Source organism: Hyla sarda, chromosome 3, assembly GCF_029499605.1.
Source record: "Hyla sarda isolate aHylSar1 chromosome 3, aHylSar1.hap1, whole genome shotgun sequence".
NCBI lineage: Eukaryota > Metazoa > Chordata > Amphibia > Anura > Hylidae > Hyla > Hyla sarda.
In genome coordinates, this window is record NC_079191.1 from 16454050 (window position 1) to 16476045 (window position 21996).

Here is a 21996-nt window from a genome sequence, read left to right on the forward strand (position 1 = left end):
CCCCTGTGTGACGTCACGCTCCGCCCCCTCAATGCAAGCCTATGGGAGGGGGCGTGCCAGCTGTCACGCCCCCTCCCATAGGCTTGCATTGAGGGGGCGGAGTGTGACGTCACACAGGGGCAGAGCCGTGATGTCACTATGCTCCAGCCCCATGATCGCCAGTCATCAGACCCGGAGTGAACATGCTCCGGGGACTGATGGTAACTCGGCGTTGCGTGCAAGATCACGGGGGTCCCCAGCAGCGGGACCCCCGCGATCAGGCATCTTATCCTCTATCCTTTGGATAGGGGATAAGATGTCTTAGCGCCGGAGTACCCCTTTAACATCAGGGATTTGTCCCATCCCACAAGATCAGCACACTCCTCTCCTGAAATACTCTGCTGCTGCTAAACTACTTCTCTTTTGCTGCTGTCATCTTTGCCCAGGTTAATCCATTCCAGAGATCCTGCTCAGATCCTAGTCAGCTGTACGTATCTCGCGGGAGGATGACATAGTTCCGGGAGCACGGGGATGACGGGCATGACACACCAAGTGCCACAATAGTTGGCGCCATTGCGATTTTCACGCTATTGGTCAGTATCCGGATGTCCCCTACATATATAGCTCCTGGTGTCCCCCCTCCTCATCACTCCCGGACGAAGCGGAGCGAAACGCGTTGGAGTGTGAGGTGGGGGAACACAGGAGTAGGCTACGCTACTTATTGTGGTTGGTATCACTGCATGCTGTTACATTTGGTACATTGGTCAGTAAAGGGGTACTCCGCTGCTTGGCGTTTGAAACAAACTGTTCCTAACGCTGGAGCTAGCTCCGGGAGTTCCCGATGCCATTAGCCCCACCCCCTCATGACGTCACACCCCGCCCCCTCAATGCAAGTCTATGGGAGGAGGCAGTCACGACCCCTCCCATAGACTTGTATTGAGGGGGCGGGACATGACTTCATGAGGGTGTGGGGCTATGACGTCACGAGCTCCCGATGCCAGCTCCAGCGTTCGGAACAGTTTGTTCCAAACGCTGAGCAGCGGAGTACAACTTTTATATTATTAAAGTGGCCCATTGCTGCTCATATGGGATCTGCACCTTAGATTATGCATATAGGCACATTTGTTGTTTACATTTTGATTTATTTATGGGGCATACCGCGCTTTGGCCCACTATTACATTGTATATCTTTTTTAATTACTTTTAGTGTTGCCCCCACTGGTATTAGTATACATGACAAGAGATATCTTGGGTGTATCCGTAACAACCAACTGGTACCATCTAATACCTTCTACACATCTACCTGGTGTTCCCCCACCGCATGTTTTTAATATGTCTGTGTGTATACATGTTTTTTAGGGGTGGGATTCTTTTTGTTGTTATTGTAGTACATTTTGCATATTTAAAGGGGTAGTCCAGTGGTGAAAAACGTATCCCTTATCCTAACGATAGGGGATAAGTTTGAGCTCATGGGGGGGGGGTCCGACCGCTGGGGCCCCCTGCGACCTCTCTGTACGGGGGCCAGTCTCTCTGGCCAGATAGCGGGTGTTGACCACCGCACGAAGCGGCGGCTGACACGCCCCCTCAATACATCGCTATGGCAGAGCCGGAGATTTGCCGAAGGCAGCGCTTCGGCTCTGCCATAGCGTTGTATTGAGGGGGCGTGTCGGAGCGGTGGTCGACAAGCCCCCTTCCCGCGGGCTGTCGGGGCCCCGTACAGGAGATCGCGGGGGGCCCCAGCGGTCGGACCCCCCGCGATCTGCAACTTATCTCCTATCCTTAGGATAGGGGATAAGTTGTTCACCACTGGACTACCCCTTTAAGAAAATCTCATATTGTTATATCATTTGTGCCTTATTTTAGATTTTACATACTGGGTGAGATTTATGTAGGTTGATTATGTACGTACCTTGGGCCTGGTCACGTGAAGTTCTTTTACCATCTCTATGTATTGTCTCTTCCACACCCCCTGCTCGAAAGGAGATGGGGAAAAATTGATGTACCAACCAAAGCGCAGACATTTTGGCATCCAGAGTTGGTCGAGCTCTGTTAGGGTCTTCCAGTACCAGCTCACCTACACAGTGACAACAAAAAAGTGCATATAACAATATCCTGCATCCTATATACAGCGGTCCCTCAACATACGATGGTAATCCATTCCAAATGAACGATTGTTAGTTGAAACCATCGTATGTTGAGGGATCCGTGCAATGTAAAGAATAGGACAGTGGTCTCCAACCTGCGGACCTCCGGATGTTGCAAAACTACAACTCCCAGCATGCCCGGACAGCCGTTGGCTGTCCGGGCATGCTGGGAGTTGTAGTTTTGCAACATCTGGAGGACCGCAGGTTGAAGACCACTGGTATAGGAGGTTAGACAGTACTCACCTGTCCCCGCCACTCACCACTGCCCTGGATGTCGCCCTCCATCGCTGTCGCCGCGTCCCCGGACCGTCTCTGCTGCGTCTCTTCATCGCCGTCATCACGTCGCTGCGCACGCCGCTCCTATTGGATGACGGGACGGCGTGCGCGATGACGTGATGACGACGATGGAGAGCGCCGGCGATGCAGGGGATCCCGAGGACGGTCCGGAGCGCCGGTACAGGTGAGTGACACCCACCGGACCACACGGGGCACCTTAAACGGCTATCCGGCAGCAGTCTGCGCTGCCAGATAGCTGTTTATGCGATGGCCCCGACATAAAAAAGCATCATATGTTGAACTTATCATATGTCGGGGCCATTGTAGGTCGGGGGGTCACTGTACTTGACAGCCATATTGCAGGTCCCCACATTGACTAGTTGACTGCAATCAGTTATTCTCCCCATTGTTACATTACCCAGTCCCCAACGAACCATCTGGGTGTCAATGCACTGTTAAAGGAGTACTCCGCCCCTAGATATCTTATCCCCTATCCAAAGGATAGAGGATAAGGGTGCGGTCAGACGAGCCATTTTCCTTGCGTATTTCGCTGCGGATCCGCCGCTGAAGGACCGCTGTATGGTGCCTTTACATGTGCCTGCTCGGAGCGGCAATACGCCGCTGCGTGCAGACACACTGAAGCGATGTGCGAGTTGCCGCGCATGCGCGGTGTACTCGCACACATCGCAGCCGCTCCCCCTGCACTATGAGCTAGGCGGAGACCTGCCGCGATGTGCGAGTATACTGCGCATGCGCAAGGTGACTCGCACATCGCAGTGTGTCTGCTCATAGCGGCGTATTACCGCTACGAGCAGGCACATGTAAAGGCAACATACAGAGGTCCTTCAGCGGCGGATCCGCAGCAAAATCCGCGCAAAAAATCCGCTCATCTGAACGTACCCTAAGATTCACCCGGCATTCATTAAGAGCGTCAGGTGCAGCGCCGGAGGCTCGTGACGTCATGGTCGCATCCAGCTCGTGACGTCACGGCCATGCCCCCTCAATGCAAGTCTATGGGAGGGGGCGTGACGGACGTCACGCCCCCTCCCATAGACTTGCATTGAGGGGGCGTGACCGTAATGCCCCGAGCGCGACGTGGCCGTGACATCACGAGCCTCCACCCGCATCACCAGTCATCCAGCACCGAGCAAAATTCACTCCATGCACCGGATTTCTGGGGTGCCGATCAGACATCTTATCCCCTATCCTTTGGAAAGGGGATAAGATGTCTAGGGAAGAGTACCCCTTTAAGATTCAATAGCAGAACTGCTTTTTCCATTGGTTCTCCACAGCAATCTCTATGTATTGTAAAGGGTTACTTTGCAAAGATCAGCAGTGCAAGTGTATATACGAAACTTTGTAATATATCCTATTAGACAAAAATGCTTCTTTCTCCTGTTATCAAGCTTCTTTCCTCCCCCATTTCCTTGCTAAATTGTTGGTCACCATGAAAATTCAGCTAATTTTTGTCCTATATTTGTCCTGCAGCTCATTCAGGGATCAAATTACAAGCAATACAAGTCTATGGAGAAAGGAGGGAGATGGGAGGGGGAGTGCATAGTAATGCAAACAAGTTGCAGAGAGACGACAAAGAGACAACTCTGTAAGTAAAGGATCTCACCTCAGGGCATTATACACAGTCAAGACTGCTCACTGCTGCTTTCTTATGTCTTCCCTTTTAAATTTTAAAGTGGAATGGGAAAGAACAATGCAAAAAAAGCCCCCCCTGTACTAGTATTCCTTGGCTTTTCCTCTGCAGTCAATACATTATACCCATTCTGTGCCCACTCAACCACCCACCTGTGCACAGCGGCAGAGGCTGCGAGGGTCCAGGAAGGAGAAGATGTAGAGGCTGAGCACTCTGGGGAACACGGTGCAAAAATCCAGCGAGTCCCTAGGGGCTTTATCCTCAAGATGGCCGCTGCAGAATCGGAGCTGGGACACGCTGCATCTCTCAAACAGGTCACACAGGACGCGGCGTCTCTGAGCGTCTGACCACTTGTCAAACTGAGAAAGAGAGAGAGGAAGAGGTTATAATAACGATCAGCACAGTATAAACTCTAGCTCAGTGATTCCCAACCAGTGTGCCTCCAGCTGTTGCAAAACTACAACTCCCAGCATGCCTGGATGGCATTTGGTTACAAGCAGCTATGTCCTCCCCTAGAAGATTAACTCATCAGATTAAAGCAGCTATGTAATAACCTAGAACGGTGGCCTCCAAACTGTAGACCTCCAGCTGTTGCAAAACTGCAACTCCCAGCATGCCCGGACAGCCGAAGGCTGTCCGGGCATGCTGGGAGTTGTAGTTTTGCAACAGCTGGAGGCACCCTGGTTGGGAAACACTGCTCTAGCTGTATACACGACAGCTAATGTTTATTGGACGATTCTATGGTGGGCCGTTGACTATATTAGGCTGACCATGTGACCTCCGGAGAAATCTGCCAGGAGCCTTACTAGCCATAGGCAATATATGACAATCGTGATACCTTTTATTACTGTGTAATGAAGTTCCACAACATTCTCATCTATTTTGTGCTTTAATTTCACCATTTTCAACATCTCTGCATACTAGTAGTGAACTCACACATTCTGCTTTCGTTCAGATCAGTGTTTCCCAACCAGTTCACCTCCAGTTGGTGCAAAACTACAACTCCCAGCATGCCTGGATGGCATTTGGTTACAAGCAGCTATGTCCTCCCCTAGCAGATTAACTCATCAGATTAAAGCAGCTATGTAATAACTTAGAACAGTGGCCTCCAAACTGTCGACCTCCAGCTGTTGCAAAACTGCAACTCCCAGCATGCCCGGACAGCCAAAGGCTGTCCGGGCATACTGGGAGTTGTAGTTTTGCAACAGCTAGAGGCCCCCTGGTTGGGAAACACTGCTCTAGCTGTATACAAGACAGCTAATGTTTAAAGGACAATTCTATATAACATTCATGCTTTTATTTCACCATTTTCAACATCTCTGCTTACTAGTGAACTCACACATTCTGCTTTCATCCAGATCAGTGTTTCCCAAGCAGTTCACCTTCAGCTGTTGCAAAACTACAACTCCCAGCATGTCCGGACATCGGCCCCCCCCTCTCCGTCCCCCATCAGCCGAACCGAGCATACATGTGTATTTGGGGGATCCGTAGGAATAGATGTCGGTTGAAAAGGTGTACGGCACCTCTACAAATCTTATGCAAAGATGCAAAGAAATAAATCTGGAGCACTCACCAGGTAATCTTGATAGGAGAATTGTATACGATCCATACAGCTAAAAATTCTGTAACAGTGGAAAGCAGGGAGCGGAGGAAGTAGAAAGCTAAACAGATTTGTAAATTACTTCTATAAAAAAATTCTTAATCCTTCCAGTACTTATCAGTTGCTGAAGTTGAGTTGTTCTTTTCTGTCTGACCACAGTGCTCTCTGCTGACACCTCTGTCTGTCTCAAGAACTTTCCAGAGTAGCAGCAAATCCCCATAGCAAACCTCTCCTGCTCTGGACGGTTCCTGAGACAGACAGAGGTGTCAGCAGAGAGCACTGTGGTCATACAGAAAAAAAACAACTCAACTTCAGCAGCTGATAAGTACTGGAAGGATTCAGATTTTTTTTTTAATAGAAGTAATTTACAAATCTAGAAAGAACTCCGTCCGGCACCAAGGTATGAGGTAAAAAAGGCTTGTCTTTATTTATTCCACTGCAGGATACATACAAATAAAGATGCCTGACGTGTTTCGCCCTTTGCAGGGCTTAATCGTAGACTAATACATCTCATAACAAACATGATTAAAATACTGAGCGGTCCGTATTTTAATCGTGTTTGTTATGAGATGTATTAGTCTACGATTAAGCCCTGCAAAGGGCGAAACGCGTCAGCCATCTTTATCTGTATGTATCCTGCAGTGGAATAAATAAAGACAAGCCTTTTTAACCTCATACCTTGGTGCCGGACGGAGTTCTTTCTAGCATAAGGAGTTGCCGGAGGCGGTGCCGGCAGTCCGCAGCACAGGTGCAAGAGGTGTCCGGCGCTGGTGAGAGCGGTATCCATATTCCTTTAATTTACAAATCTGTTTAACTTTCTGGAGCCAGTTGATATGAAAAAAAATAGTTTTTCACTGGAGTACCCCTTTAATACAGCACTCCGTCTCACCTGTTTCCATGTGTTTGGTAGGACAGCATTCACACTGAAGCCAGTGCCAGGTACTTGCCTTCTTTTTCTACTACCTTTACAAATCTAGTAAGTTCCACCACATTTGTCATTCTGCGTGTGACATTTTTACAAATTTGTGGTAATTTGAGTATTTTACGACACTAGTGATAAATCTCCCAAATGCAGTCAATAAATGACTGACAAGAAGAAAAAAAATCCTGTTTGGCTGATATGTGGGCACTATGGGGGTTATTTATCAATTATGGTCTTGGCTAGAAATTTTTGTTGTTTGTCTAGAGGCGTTTCTTTTGGTTTTTTTTGGCGGTGCTGCTCCAAATTTATCATATTGTCGCAGTGACCATGATAAATGTTGTGTAGATCTGCACCCAGATCATTTTCTACCGCCGCTTTCAGATCATGTCTACCCTGCTTCTAAAGAGCTTGTTTGTCTGTGTGTTTGGCTTTATTTGTTTTAGTTTTAATTTTAAAGAGTATTATCATGATCTAAACTCTCCCTAATCCCCCCCCCCCCCCATCTGTCCCTGACTCTCACTGACACTATCCCTGTGTTCCTTTTCATTCAAAACCCCCTCTTACTACCTTATTTATTGTTTTCTTGGCTGCTCATTCAGCTGTCCTAGTGTGAGGGAGGAAGGGGGCGTGGCCCAGCATAGAGGCTGTGAACACAGCAATCGGCAGCTCTGAAACTTCTTCTCTGTTTACAACTGCATGTGCAGAGAAAAGAAAGATCGGAGCTCAGATAGTAAAATGAATGAGGGCATGCAGTAAGGCAGAGCCAGGAGTATGCCCTGCTGTGCTATGAGCACAGTGCTGGCATCTGCCTGTCTGATTGACAGGCAGGGAGCAGTGCTGAGCTTGTCTGTGTCCTGGCTGCAGGGTGAGATTTAGGACTCCAGCATGAGTCTGAAATCTATAAAAAAGGGCTTGTGGCCAGGACTGGTAGGGAGACCCCTAGTGGTAATTTTTTCAAAGTGGAAAATGAAATAGAAAAGCATATTTTTTAATAACATGCAATTGGAAAGTTATTTTGCATACATTAATCTATAATATATCAAAAGTTTTTTTGTTGATGAAAGGTACCCTTTTTAAGGCAAATTAATGTCTAAAAGAAGGTCTGTAAAGAGAGCCTCCCTCACATTTGAATAGTAAGGTACAAAAAAGGAATGGTAAAGATGTAAGAAACAATATGATTGTTAGCAATGGCCACATCTCACGATTTCATGTGCCCAAGTTTTAAAAAATATCCGACAAAGTGATGATAACATAATAAAAAAAAAAAGGTGAAGAGGTAAAAAAAAAGAATAGTTAAAAAAAAGGGTAAAAAAACAAAAACCTTGCCGCAGGCCAGAAAAAAAAACGTATTGTTTGAGAGACAGAGGTTTTAGTTGAACAGGTTTTTATTTTATTTTTACCTTTCACCTTTTTTTTTTATTTTTATTTTGTTATCATTACTTTGTTGGATATTGTTTTAAACTTGAGCACATGAAATTGTGAGATGTCGGCGATTGTTAAGAATCTTATTGCTTCTTATATATTTACCATTCCTTTTTGTACCTTAAGGATACATTCAGACAAGCGGATTTACACCGCGTATTCCACTGTGGATCCGCCCCTGAAGGACCTCTGTATGCTGCCTATACATGTGCCTGCTCGGAGCAGCAATACACCGCTACGAGCAGACACACTGCGATGTGCGAGTCGCCATGTGCATGCGCAGTATACTCGCACATCGCTTCAGTGTGTCTGCACATAGCAGCGTATCGCCGCTCCGAGCAGGCACATGTAAAGGCAGCATATAGAGGTCCTTCAGCGGCGGGTCTGCAGCATAAAATACGCTGTAAATCCGCTCGTCTGAACGTACCCTACAATATAATTGTTTCCTATGGACAACTGCTTTACTTTTCCTCTGCAAATTTTTTTATTTTTTACTTTTTATGTCTTTAAACATTCTTATTCTCTACCTTATTCTCTCTCCCTGTCTCTCTCCCTGTCTCTCTCTGTCTGTCTCTCTCTCTCTCACTCCCTGTCTCTCTCTCTCTCTCTCCCTGTCTCTCTCCCTGTCTCTCTCTCACTCCCTGTCTCTCTCTCGGTCTCTCTCTCTCACTCCCTGTCTCTCTCCCTCTCTCTTTCTCTCCCTCTCTCTTTCTCTCCCTCTCTCTCTCTCCATCTCTCTCTCTCCATCTCTCTTTCTCCCTGTCTCTCTCCCTATCTCTCTCTCTCTCTCTCCCAGTCTCTCTCCCTCCCTGTCTCTCTCCCTCTCTCTCTCCCTGTCTCTCTCCCTCCCTCTCTCTCTCCCTGTCTCTCTCCCTCTCTCTCTCTCCCTGTCTCTCTCCCTCTCTCACTCCCTGTCTCTCTCTCTCTCCCTTTCTCTCTCCCTGTCTCTATCTCCCAGTCTCTCTCCCTGTCTCTCTCCCTGTCTCTCACTCCCTGTCTCTCTCCCTGTCTCTCTCTGTCTGTCTCTCTCTCTCTCACTCCCTGTCTCTCTCACTCCCTGTCTCTCTCACTCCCTGTCTCTCTCTCTCCCTGTCTCTCTCCCTGTCTCTCTCTCTCACTCCCTGTATCTCTCCCTCTCTCTTTCTCTCCCTCTCTCTCTCCCTCTCTCTTTCTCTCCCTCTCTCTCTCCATCTCTCTCTCTCCATCTCTCTTTCTCCCTGTCTCTCTCCCTATCTCTCTCTCTCTCTCTCCCAGTCTCTCTCCCTCCCTGTCTCTCTCCCTCTCTCTCCCTGTCTCTCTCCCTCCCTCTCTCTCCCTGTCTCTCTCCCTCTCTCACTCCCTGTCTCTCTCTTTGTCTCTCTCTCTCACTCCCTGTCTCTCTCCCTGTCTCTCTCCCTCTCTCTCTCTCTCTCCCTGTCTCTCTCCCTCTCTCACTCCCTGTCTCTCTCTCTGTCTCTCTCTCTCACTCCCTGTCTCTCTCCCTCTCTCCCTGTCTCTCCCTCTCTCTCTCCATCTCTCTCTCCCTCTCTCTCCCCCAGTCTCTCTCTCCCCCAGTCTCTCTCCCTCCCTGTCTCTCTCCCTCCCTGTCTCTCTCCCTCCCTGTCTCTCTCCCTCCCTGTCTCCCTATCTCTCTCCCTCTCTCTCTCTTTCCCCCCTTTAAACATTCTTATTCTCTACCTTATTCTCTCTCACTCTCTCTCTCTCCCTGTCTCTATCTCCCTGTCTCTATCTCCCTGTCTCTATCTCCCTGTCTCTATCTCCCTGTCTCTATCTCCCTGTCTCTATCTCCCTGTCTCTATCTCCCTGTCTCTCTCTCTCTCCCAGTCTCTCTCCCTGTCTCTCACTCCCTGTCTCTCTCTCTCTCTCTCTCTCTCTCTCCCTGTCTCTCTCTCTCCCTGTCTCTCTCTCTCACTCCCTGTCTCTCTCTCACTCCCTGTCTCTCTCCCTCTCTCTTTCTCTCCCTCTCTCTCTCTCTCCCTCTCTCTTTCTCTCCATCTCTCTCTCTCTCTCTCTCTCCCAGTCTCTCTCCCTCCCAGTCTCTCTCCCTCTCTCTCTCTCTCCCTGTCTCTCTCCCTCCCTGTCTCTCTCCCTCTCTCTCTCCCTGTCTCTCTCTCTCCCTGTCTCTCTCCCTCTCTCACTCCCTGTCTCTCTCTCTCTCTGTCTCTCTCTCTCTCTCTCTCTGTCTCTCTCTCTCACTCCCTGTCTCTCTCCCTCTCTCCCTGTCTCTCCCTCTCTCTCTCCATCTCTCTCTCTCCATCTCTCTCTCCCTGTCTCTCTCCCTGTCTCTCTCTCCCTCTCTCTCCCCAGTCTCTCTCCCTCCCTGTCTCCCTGTCTCTCTCCCTCTCTCTCTCTTTCCCCCCTTTAAACATTCTTCTTCTCTACCTTATTCTCTCTCCCTCTCTCTCTCTCCCTGTCTCTATCTCCCTGTCTCTCTCTCTCACTCCCAGTCTCTCTCCCTGTCTCTCACTCCGTCTCTCTCCCTGTCTCTCTCTGTCTGTCTCTCTCTCTCACTCCCTGTCTCTCTCTCTCCCTGTCTCTCTCCCTGTCTTTCTCCCTTTCTCTCTCTCTCACTCCCTGGCTCTCTCTCTGTCTCTCTCTCACTCCCTGTCTCTCTCCCTCTATCTCTTTCTCTCCCTCTCTCTCTCCATCTCTCTTTCTCCCTGTCTCTCTCCCTCCCTGTCTCCCCGTCTCTCTCCCTCTCTCTCTTTCCCCCCTCCCTGTCTCTCTCCCTCTCTCTCTTTCCCCCCTCCCTGTCTCTCTCTCCCTGTCTCTCTCCTTCTCTCTCTCTTTCCCCCCTCCCTGTCTCTCTCTCTCCCTCTCTCTCTCTCTCCCTGTCTCTCCCCCCCCTCACTCTCTCTCTCTCCCTGTCTCTCTCTCTCTCTCCCTCCGTCTCTCTCCCTCTCTCTCTCTCACTGTCTCTCTCCCTCTCTCCATGTCTCTCTCTCCCCCTCCCTGTCTCTATCTCTCCCTGTTGCTCTCCCTCTCTCTCTCTACCTCTCTCTCTCCCTGTCTCTCTCCCTCTCTCTCTCCCTCTCTGGCTCTCTCTCTCACTGTCTCTCTCCCCTCTCTCTCCCTCTCTGTCTCTCTCCCTCCCTGTCTCTCTCCCTCTCTCTCTCCCTCTCCCTGTCTCTCCCTCTCTCTCTCCCTGTCTCTCTCCCTCTCTCTCCCTCTCTCTCCCTGTCTCTCCCTCCCTCTCTCTCCCTCTCTCTCTCTCTCCCTCTCGCTCCCTGTCTCTCTCTCCCTGACTCTCTCCCTCTCTCTCCCTATCTCTCTCTCCCTCTCTATCCCTGTCTCTCTCTCCCTCTCTCTCTCTCTCCCTCTTGCTCCCTGTCTCTATCCCTGTCTCTCTCTCCCTCTCTCTCCCTGTCTCTCTCCCTCTCTCTCTCCCTGTCTCTCTCTCTCTCTCCCTGTCTCTCACTTTCTCTCTCTCCCTCTCTCTCTCCCTGTCTCTCTCCCTCTCGCTCCCTGTCTCTCTCCCTCTCGCTCCCTGTCTCTCTCCCTCTCTCTCGCCCAGTCTCTCTCCCTCCCTGTCTCTCTCCCTCTCTCTCTCCCTGTCTCTCTCCCTCCCTCTCTCTCTCCCTCCCTGTCTCTCTCTCTCCCTGTCTCTCTCCCTCTCTCTCCCTCTCTCTCCCTGTCTCTCCCTCCCTCTCTCTCCCTCTCTCTCTCTCTCCCTCTCGCTCCCTGTCTCTCTCTCCCTGACTCTCTCCCTCTCTCTCCCTATCTCTCTCTCCCTCTCTATCCCTGTCTCTCTCTCCCTCTCTCTCTCTCTCCCTCTTGCTCCCTGTCTCTATCCCTGTCTCTCTCTCCCTCTCTCTCCCTGTCTCTCTCCCTCTCTCTCTCCCTGTCTCTCTCTCTCTCTCCCTGTCTCTCACTTTCTCTCTCTCCCTCTCTCTCTCCCTGTCTCTCTCCCTCTCGCTCCCTGTCTCTCTCCCTCTCGCTCCCTGTCTCTCTCCCTCTCTCTCGCCCAGTCTCTCTCCCTCCCTGTCTCTCTCCCTCTCTCTCTCCCTGTCTCTCTCCCTCCCTCTCTCTCTCCCTCCCTGTCTCTCTCTCTCCCTGTCTCTCTCCCTCTCTTTCCCCCCTCCCTGTCTCTCTCTCTCCCTCTCTCTCTCTCTCCCTGTCTCTCTCCCTGTCTCTCTCCCTGTCTCTCTCACTGTCTCTCTCCCTCTCTCCATGTCTCTCTCTCCCCCTCCCTGTCTCTCTCCCTGTCTCTATCTCTCCCTGTCTCTCTCCCTCTCTCTCCCTCTCTGTCTCTCTCCCTCCCCGTCTCTCTCCCTCTCTCTCTCCCTGTCTCTCTCCCTCTCTCTCCCTCTCTCTCCCTGTCTCTCCCTCCCTCTCTCTCCCTCTCTCTCTCTCCCTCTCGCTCCCTGTCTCTCTCTCTCCCTCTCTCTCTCTCCCTGTCTCTCCCCCCCCCTCACTCTCTCTCTCTCTCCCTGTCTCTCTCCCTCTCTCCCTCCGTCTCTCTCCCTCTCTCTCTCTCTCACTGTCTCTCTCCCTCTCTCCATGTCTCTCTCTCCCCCTCCCTGTCTCTATCTCTCCCTGTTTCTCTCCACCTCTCTCTCTCCCTGTCTCTCTCCCTCTCTGGCTCTCTCTCTCACTGTCTCTCTCCCCTCTCTCTCCCTCTCTGTCTCTCTCCCTCCCTGTCTCTCTCCCTCCCTGTCTCTCTCCCTCTCTCTCTCCCTCTCCCTGTCTCTCCCTCCCTCTCTCTCCCTCTCTCTCTCTCCCTCTCGCTCCCTGTCTCTCTCTCCCTGACTCTCTCCCTCTCTCTCCTTATCTCTCTCTCCCTCTCTATCCCTGTCTCTCTCTCCCTCTCTCTCTCTCTCTCTCTCCCTCTCGCTCCCTGTCTCTATCCCTGTCTCTCTCTCCCTCTCTCTCCCTGTCTCTCTCCCTCTCTCTCTCCCTGTCTCTCTCTCTCTCCCTGTCTCTCACTTTCTCTCTCTCCCTCTCTCTCTCCCTGTCTCTCTCCCTCTCGCTCCCTGTCTCTCTCCCTCTCGCTCCCTGTCTCTCTCTCCCTCTCTCTCGCCCAGTCTCTCTCCCTCTCTCTCTCTCCCTGTCTCTCTCCCTCCCTCTCTCTCTCCCTCCCTCTCTCCCTCCCTGTCTCTCTCTCTCCCTGTCTCTCTCCCTCTCTTTCCCCCCTCCCTGTCTCTCTCTCTCCCTCTCTCTCTCTCTCTGTCTCTCTCCCTGTCTCTCTCCCTGTCTCTCTCCCTGTCTCTCTCCCTGTCTCTCTCACTGTCTCTCTCACTGTCTCTCTCCCTCTCTCCATGTCTCTCTCTCCCCCTCCCTGTCTCTCTCCCTGTCTCTATCTCTCCCTGTCTCTCTCCCTCTCTTTCCCTCTCTGTCTCTCTCCCTCCCCGTCTATCTCCCTCTCTCTCTCACTGTCTTTCTCCCCTCTCTCTCCCTGTCTCTCTCCCTCTCTGTCTCTCTCCCTCTCCCTCTCTCTCTCCCTCTCCCTGTCTCTCTCCCTCCCTCCCTCTCTCTCTCTCTCTCCCTCTCTCTCTCCCTGTCTCTCTCTCCCTATCTCTCTCCCTCTCTCTCCCTCTCGCTCCCTGTCTCTCCCTCTCTCTCTCCCTGTCTCTCTCCCTCTCTCTCCCTGTCTCTCCCTCCCTCTCACTCCCTGTCTCTCTCTTCCTGTCTCTCTCTCGCTCTCTCCCTGTCTCTCGCTCCCTGTCTCGCTGTCTCTCTCCCTGTCTCTCTCTCCCTGTCTCTCTCCCTCTCTCTCTCCCTGTCTCTCTCTCCCTCTCTCTCCCTGTCTCTCTCCCTGTCTCTCTCTCTCTGTCTCTCTCTCCCTGTCTCTCTCTCCCTGTCTCTCTCTCCCTGTCTCTCTCTCCCTGTCTCTCTCCCTGTCTCTCTCCCTGTCTCTCTCCCTGTCTCTCTCCCTCTCTCTCCCTGTCTCTCTCCCTCCCTCTCTCCCTCCCTCTCTCCCTCCCTGTCTCTCTCCCTCTCTCTCCCTGTCTCTCTCTCTCTCCCTCTCTCTCTCTCCCTCTCTCTCTCCCTGTCTCTCTCCCTCTCTCTTCCTGTCTCTATCTCTCCCTGTCTCTCTCCCTCTCTCTCTCTCTCTCTCCCTGTCTCTCCCTCTCTCCCTCCCTGTCTCTCTCCCTCTTGCACCCTGTCTTTCGCTCTCTCTCCCTGTCTCTCCCTCTCTCCCTCCCTGTCTCTCTCCCTCTCTCTCCCTGTCTCTCTCTCTCCCTCTCTCTCTCTCTCTCCCTGTCTCTCTCTCTCCCCCTCTCTCTCTCCCTGTCTCTCTCTCTCCCTCTCTCTCTCTCCCTGTCTCTCTCTCTCCCTCTCTCTCTCTCCCTGTCTCTCTCTCTCCCTCTCTCTCTCTCCCTGTCTCTCGCTCTCTCTCTCTCCCTGTCTCTCCCTCTCTCCCTCCCTGTCTCTCTTTCTCTCCCTGTCTCTCTCTCCCTTTCTCTCTCTCTCCATGTCTCTCGCTCTCTCTCCCTGTCTCTCTATCTCTCTCTCCCTGTCTCTCTCTCTCCCTCCCTCTCTCCCTGTCTCTCTCCCTCCCTGTCTCTCTCCCTCTCTCTCTCTCCCTGTCTCTCTCTCTCTCTCCCTGTCTCTCTTCCTGTCTCTCTCTGTCTCTCTCTCTCTGTCTCTCTCTCCCTCTCTCCCTGTCTCTCTCTCCCTCTCTCTCTCCCTGTCTCTCTCTCTCTCCCTCTCTCTCTCCCTGTCTCTCCCTGTCTCTCTCTCTCTCCCTCTCTCTCTCCCTGTCTCTCTCTGTCTCTCTCTCCCTGTCTCTCTCTGTCTCTCTCTCCGATGATTTTGCACAAAAATCAAAAATACGCAGATAATAAATTTGTGACCACTGCATCCGTCACGTCCCCCAAAAGGTCAAAATGACAGTTTTTGGAACTTAAAAAAAAAACTGCAAATAGCGCAAAAAAAACAACAAAAAACTGCAAGTTATTTTTTGCCTCGGGCCAATGTGATGTGTGTGAACACAGCCTAAAAGTTTGGGTGGATTTTTAAACCCAAATTCAGCACATAGACCAGTGTTTCCCAACCAGGGTGTCTCCAGCTGTTGCAAAACTACAACTCCCAGCATGCTCGGACAGCCGAAGGCTGTCCGAGCATGCTGGGAGTTGTAGTTTTGCAACAGCTGAAGGCACCCTGGTTGGGAAACACTGGTCTTTAGACAATAACCTACAGTGACAGGCCCTATAAAGCAATGAACGTGAAGCATAATAGTCTTTTTATAGTTTATGACACTTCTTTAAAAGTCTCTAATTACGGTTCCTGAGAATAGAGGTTAATGAGGGTCAGGGGGGCTTGTTTGACCTGCAAGGGTCTCGGCTACCACATCAAAGCCTCTTATGTGTATCACCTCATACCGGACCATTGTGCAGGTGTCATGGCTATAGCCTGGATACACAAGTCATCACATCTCAGTTTACACTGCAACAATGTGATGTGAGGTCATCCTGTAATGAGGCATCAATCAGCCCTGTACTTCCTGCCTGCCCCGCCACAGCCCTGCAGAACCTCTTTTATTTCTCTATTCTGGTTTGGTTTCAGGGCTCACACGAGATCGGCCCTGATCAATAAACAGAGAGGAAAGCCCAGATTCATATACAGCAGCATGCGTCCACTTACAACGCATATACAGTCACGGCCGTAAATGTTGGCACCCCTGAAATTTTTCTAGAAAATTTCTCACAGAAAAGGATTGCAGTAACACACGTTTTGCTATACACATGTTTATTCCCTTTTTGTGTATTGGAACTAAACCAAAAAAGGGAGGAAAAAAAGCAAATTGGACATAATGTCACCAAACTCCAAAAATGGGCTGGACACAATTATTGGCCCCTTAACTTAATATTTGGTTGCACACCCTTTGGAAAAAATAACTGAAATCAGTGTCTTCCTATAACCATCAATAAGCTTCTTACACCTCTCAGCCGGCATGTTGGACCACTCTTCCTATAACCATCAATAAGCTTCTTACACCTCTCAGCCGGAATGTTGGACCACTCTTCCTTTACAAACTGCTCCAGGTCTCTCTTATTGGAAGGCGCCTTTTCCCAACAGTAATTTTAAAGGGGTATTCCAGGAAAAAACTTATTTTTCTTATATATCAACTGGTTCCAGAAAGTTAAACAGATTTGTAAATGACTTCTATTAAAAAATCTTAATCCTTTCAGTACTTATGAGCTTCTGAAGTTAAGGTTGTTCTTTTCTGTCTAAGTGCTCTCTGATGACACGTGTCTCGGGAAACGCCCAGTTTAGAAGCAAATTCCCATAGCAAACCTCTTCTAAACTGGGCGGTTCCCGAGACACGTGTCATCAGAGAGCACTTAGACAGAAAAGAACAACCTTAACTTCAGAAGCTCATAAGTACTGAAAGGATTAAGATTTTTTAATAGAAGTAATTTACAAATCTGTTTAACTTTCTGGAGCCAGTTGATATATATATTAAAAAGTTTTTTCCTGGAATACCCCTTTAAGATCTCTCCACAGGTGATCAATGGGATTTAGATCTGGACTCATTGCTGCCACTTCAGAACTCTCCAGCGCTTTGTTGCCATCCATTTCTGGGGCTTTTTGATGTATGTTTGGGGTCATTGTCCTGCTGGAAGACCCAAGATCTCGGACACAAACCCAGCTTTCTGACACTGGTCTGTACAGTGCGACCCAAAATCCATTGGTAATCCTCAGATTTCATGATGTCTTGTACACATTCAAGGCCCCCAGTGCCAGAGGCAGCAAAACAACCCAAAACATCACTGACCTCCACCATATGTCACTGTAGGTTCTGTGTTCTTTTCTTTGTAGCCTCATTCTGTTTTCGGTAAACAGTAGAATGATTTGCTTTACCAAAAAGTTCTATCTTGGTCTCATCTGTCCACAAGACGTTTTCAGAGAAGGATTTTGGTTACTCAAGTTCATTTTGGTAAAATGTAGTCTCGCTTTCTTATGTCTCTGTGTCAGCAGTGGGGTCCTCCTGGGTCTCCTCCATAGTGGGGTCCTCCTGGGTCTCCTCCATAGTGGGGTCCTCCTGGGTCTCCTCCATAGTGGGGTCCTCCTGGGTCTCCTCCATAGTGGGGTCCTCCTGGGTCTCCTCCATAGTGGGAGTCCTCCTGGGTCTCCTCCATAGTGGGGTCCTCCTGGGTCTCCTCCATAGTGAGGTCTTCCTGGTTCTCCTCCATAGTGAGGTCTTCCTGGTTCTCCTCCATAGTGGGGTCCTCCTGGGTCTCCTCCATAGTGGGGTCCTCCTGGGTCTCCTCCACAGTGGGGTCCTCCTGGGTCTCCTCCATAGCGTTTCATTTCATTTAAATGTCGACAGATAGTTCGCGCTGACATTAATGCTCCATGAGCCTGCAGGACAGCTTGAATATCTTTGGAACTTGTTTGGGGCTGCTTATCCACCATCCGGACTGTCCTGCATTGACACTTTCATCAATGTTTCTCTTCCGTCCACACCCAGGGAGATTACCTACAGTGCCATGGGTTGTAAACTTCTTGATAATGTTGCGCACTGTGGACAAAGGCAAATCTAGATCTCTGGAGATGGACTTGTAACCTTGAGATTGTTGATATTTTTCCACAATTTTGGTTCCCAAGTCCTCAGACAGTTCTCTTCTCCTCTTTCTGTTGTCCATGCTTAGTGTGGCGCACACACAGACACAATGCAAAGACTAAGTGAACTTCTCTCCTTTTTATCTGCTTTCAGGTGTGATTTTTATGTTGCCCACACCTGTTACTTGCCCCAGGTGAGTATAAAGTAGCATCACATGCTTGAAACAATCTTATTTTTCCACAATTTTGAAAGGGTGACAATAATTTTGTCCGGACCATTTTTGGAGTTTGGTGACATTATGTTCAATTTGCTTTTTTTCCTCCTTTTTTGGTTTAGTTCCAATACACACAAAGGGAATAAACATGTGTATAGAAAACATGTGTTACTGCAATCCTTTTCTGTGAGAAATACTTCACTCTCTAGAACAATTTCAGGGGTGCCAACATTTACGGCCATGACTGTAGAAAGTTTTCACACCTGCACTTCTTTTTTTTACATTTTATGTTGCTCCTTGTACTAGAAAAGAAAAAATAAGAATTTCCCCATCATTCTGCACTCAATACCTCATAATGACGAGGTGATAACAAAATTACAGATGTCTATATATAAGGTATCACTGCAGACAATGTATATTAGAGCAAACATCACATCATGAGGAGGAAAAGAACTACCTGTAGAGCTCAGAAACAGGATTGTGTGGAGTCACAGATCTGGAGAAGGGGACAAAAACATTTCTGCTGCACTGAAAGGTCCAAATGGTGCTCAGTGGTCTCCATAATTCTTACATGGAAGAAGAAGGAACAACCAGGACTCTACCTATAGCTGCAGCCCCACCAAACTATTTAATTGGGGGAGAAAAGTCTTGGTAAGAGAGATGACCAAGAACCCAGCGATTAAAGGGGTACTCCACTGGAAAAAATGTTTTTTAATTAACTGGTGCCAGAAAGTTAAACAGATTTGTAAATTACTTCTATTTAAAAATCTTAATCCTTCCAGTACTTATCAGCTGCTGTATGCTCCAGAGGAAGTTCTTTTCTTTTTGAATTTCCTTTCTGTCTGACCACAGTGCTCTCTGCTGACACCTCTGTCCATTTTAGGAGCTGTTCAGAGTAGGAGAGGTTTATTATGGGGATTTGCTCCTACTCTGGACAGTTCCTAAAATGGACAGATGTGTCAGCAGAGAGCACTGTGGTCAGACAGAAAAGAAATTCAAAAAGAAAAGAACTTCCTCTGGAGCATACAGCAACTGATAAGTACTGGAAGGATTAAGATTTTTAAATAAAAGTTATTTACAAATCTGTTTAACTTTCTGGCACCGGTTGATTTAAAAAAAAAAAAAATTCCATCGGAGTACCTTCCATAGACTTGCATTGAGGGGGCATGGTGTGACGTCACAACGGGCGTGGCTGTGACATCACGCCCCCCGCAGCCGGGTGCTGCACTGAGATCCGCCAGCTGGGACCCCCGCGATCAGACATCTTATCCCCTATCCTTTAGATAGGGGATAAGATGTCTAGGGGCAGAGTACCCCTTTAAAGTTTTGTTTTCTTTTTTCTTTTTTTGAAGCCCGGGCACAACGGACTGGAAATACTGTTCAGTAGACCAGTGTTTCCCAACCGGTGCGCCTCCAGCTGTTGCAAATCTACAACTTCCAGCATGCCCGGACAGCCTTTGGCTGTCCGGGCATGCTGGGAGTTTTAGTTTTGCAACAGCTGGAGGCACCCCGGTTGGGAAACACTGCAGTAGACTACTCTTTTAATGATTTCTGTACTATATAACCTGTACAGTTATGTACACAAATTTTGACACAAATTTAGGTTTTTCACAGTTTGCTGCTTCAACATTTTTCCATCTTTTAGTCAGATGTTTCTATGGTTACTGAAGTAATATTATCAGCATTTCATGAACTTAAACTTTTTTGCCCAAAACAAAGTTTATGCAAAGGCTCAATAGCACTGTCAGACTGTTTGGGTCATCTGAAAGGACGAAAAGGTGACACTACCATGAGTCCTGTGTCAGGCCACCAGTGAAGCCTCCCGAGACCATTCATATGGGGGGGGGGGGGGGGAGGGGGAGGGAGAACTTTTCAAACCAGGGACTGATCGCCCTCCAAATTTCGCCTAAAAACATTGCAATGAATAAAGAATGATATCTATTCTCCAAGAACAACTTTTCCCACTGATCCAGGAGCAAATTGGTGATGAAGAAGACTTTTTCAAACATAATGGAGACCATGTCAGAATTGATAACTAAGGTAAACAAAACATTGTAATTTTGGGTCCATGGCCAGGAAACTTCCCAGATCTCAATCCCATTAAGAACCAGTGGAAAATCCTTAAAAAGTGAGTGGAAAAACAAAAACACCAAAATTGTGATCAACTCCAAGCGGTGGATAGGTAAAAATGTCACCAGTCAGTATATGGGCCAAAAGCTGATGTGCAGCATACGGCTATCTTCACACGGCGAAAATTCTGCAATTCCGCTCAAATTCGGATCTGCAAAGATTATGGCAGAAATTTTGCAGATTTGCAGAATTTGAGTGGAATTTCTGTATGCTCAAAAACACAGAATTCTGACGAAACTCTGAGCCCCTTTGACTTTAATGGGATTCTGCCCACAATCCTGCAAAATTTAAAGATCTTTAACGTGTCCCTGTCATTAGCAAAAACGTTTTATATAATGCAGATAATACTATTATATGTATATTTGTAATACACATTGGTTAAAAAATGTGTATAGTGTGTGGGTGGACAAGCAGGGCTCTGTACACTGAGGACAAGCAGGGCTCTGTACACTGAGAACAAGCGGGGCTCTGTACACTGAGGAAAAGCAGGGCTCTGTACACTGAGGACAAGCAGGGCTCTGTACACTGAGGACAAGCAGGGCTCTGTACACTGAGGACAAGCAGGGCTCTGTACACTGAGGACAAGCAGGGTTCTGTACACTGAGGACAAAAGGGGCTCTGTACACTGAGGACAAGCGGGGCTCTGTACACTGAGGACAAGCTGGGCTCTGTACACTGAGGACAAGCAGGGCTCTGTACAATGAGGGCAAGCAGGGCTCTGTACACTGAGGACAAGCAGGGCTCTGTACACTGAGGACAGGCGGGGATCTGTACACTAAGGACAAGCGGGGCTCTGTACACTGAGGAAAAGCGGGGCTCTGTACACTGAGGACAAGCGGGGCTCTGTACACTGAGGACAAGCGGGGCTCTGTACACTGAGGACAAGCAGGGCTCTGTACACTGAGGACAAGCAGGGCTCTGTACACTGAGAACAAGCGGGGCTCTGTACACTGAGGAAAAGCAGGGCTCTGTACACTGAGGACAAGCAGGGCTCTGTACACTGAGGACAAGCAGGGCTCTGTACACTGAGGACAAGCAGGGCTCTGTACACTGAGGACAAGCAGGGTTCTGTACACTGAGGACAAGAGGGGCTCTGTACACTGAGGACAAGCGGGGCTCTGTACACTGAGGACAAGCTGGGCTCTGTACACTGAGGACAAGCAGGGCTCTGTACAATGAGGGCAAGCAGGGCTCTGTACACTGAGGACAAGCAGGGCTCTGTACACTGAGGACAGGCGGGGATCTGTACACTAAGGACAAGCGGGGCTCTGTACACTGAGGAAAAGCGGGGCTCTGTACACTGAGGACAAGCGGGGCTCTGTACACTGAGGACAAGCGGGGCTCTGTACACTGAGGACAAGCAGGGCTCTGTACACTGAGGACAAGCAGGGCTCTGTACACTGAGGACAAGCGGGGCTCTGTACACTGAGGACAAGGTGGGCTCTGTACACTGAGGACAAGGTGGGCTCTGTACACTGAGGACAAGGTGGGCTCTGTACACTGAGGATAAGCAGGGCTCTGTACACTGAGGACAAGCAGGGCTCTGTACACTGAGGACAAGCGGGGCTCTGTACACTGAGGACAAGCGGGGCTCTGTACCTGAGGACAAGCGGGGCTCTGTACCTGAGGACAAGCTGGGCTCTGTACACTGAGGACAAGCAGGGCTCTGTACACTGAGGACAAGCAGGGCTCTGTGCACTGAGGACAAGCGGGGCTCTGTACACTGAGGACAAGCAGGGCTCTGTACACTGAGGCTCCGTGACATGCTCCCGAGCCACCCTCACTTCCTGCATTTTGTCTCCTTATAGAAACACACAGGCAATAGCTCCAGGGACAGCATTTTTTCATCCAAAAATATACAAATTGTTTAACCAATGAATATCACAAGTATACATATAATAGTATGATCTACACTACGTGAAAAGTTTTTGTTAACGACAGGTACACTTTAAATTTTGCGGAATGTGGAAATTCTGATGTGTAAAGATGTCCTACTGAACATAATTGTGCATTCAATTTCTGGCGGAATTATTCTGCGGACATAGCCTCATAGGGAGAAGTGCAGAAGTCTAGTAAATGAATAGGGGTCAGCCCTGGAAATATATAGTATTTTATAAACTTGATGTATTCATCCATAAAAGTATAAAAAC

At 49.2% G+C, this 21996-nt stretch overlaps 1 protein-coding gene across 4 annotated transcripts in view; it reads right to left on the reverse strand.

The window, feature by feature from the left end:
• FBXO16 (F-box protein 16) overlaps nucleotides 1–21996 on the reverse strand; it is a 105146-nt gene that overhangs the window by 52055 nt on the left and 31095 nt on the right. For all 4 annotated transcript variants that reach the window (XM_056563814.1, XM_056563813.1, XM_056563816.1 and 1 more), the window contains exons 4-5: nucleotides 4200–4406; nucleotides 1889–2053 (exon numbers count right to left, since the gene is read on the reverse strand). In XM_056563814.1, the coding sequence (XP_056419789.1) occupies nucleotides 1889–2053; nucleotides 4200–4406 (372 nt within the window). The remainder of the gene's footprint in view (nucleotides 1–1888; nucleotides 2054–4199; nucleotides 4407–21996) is intronic.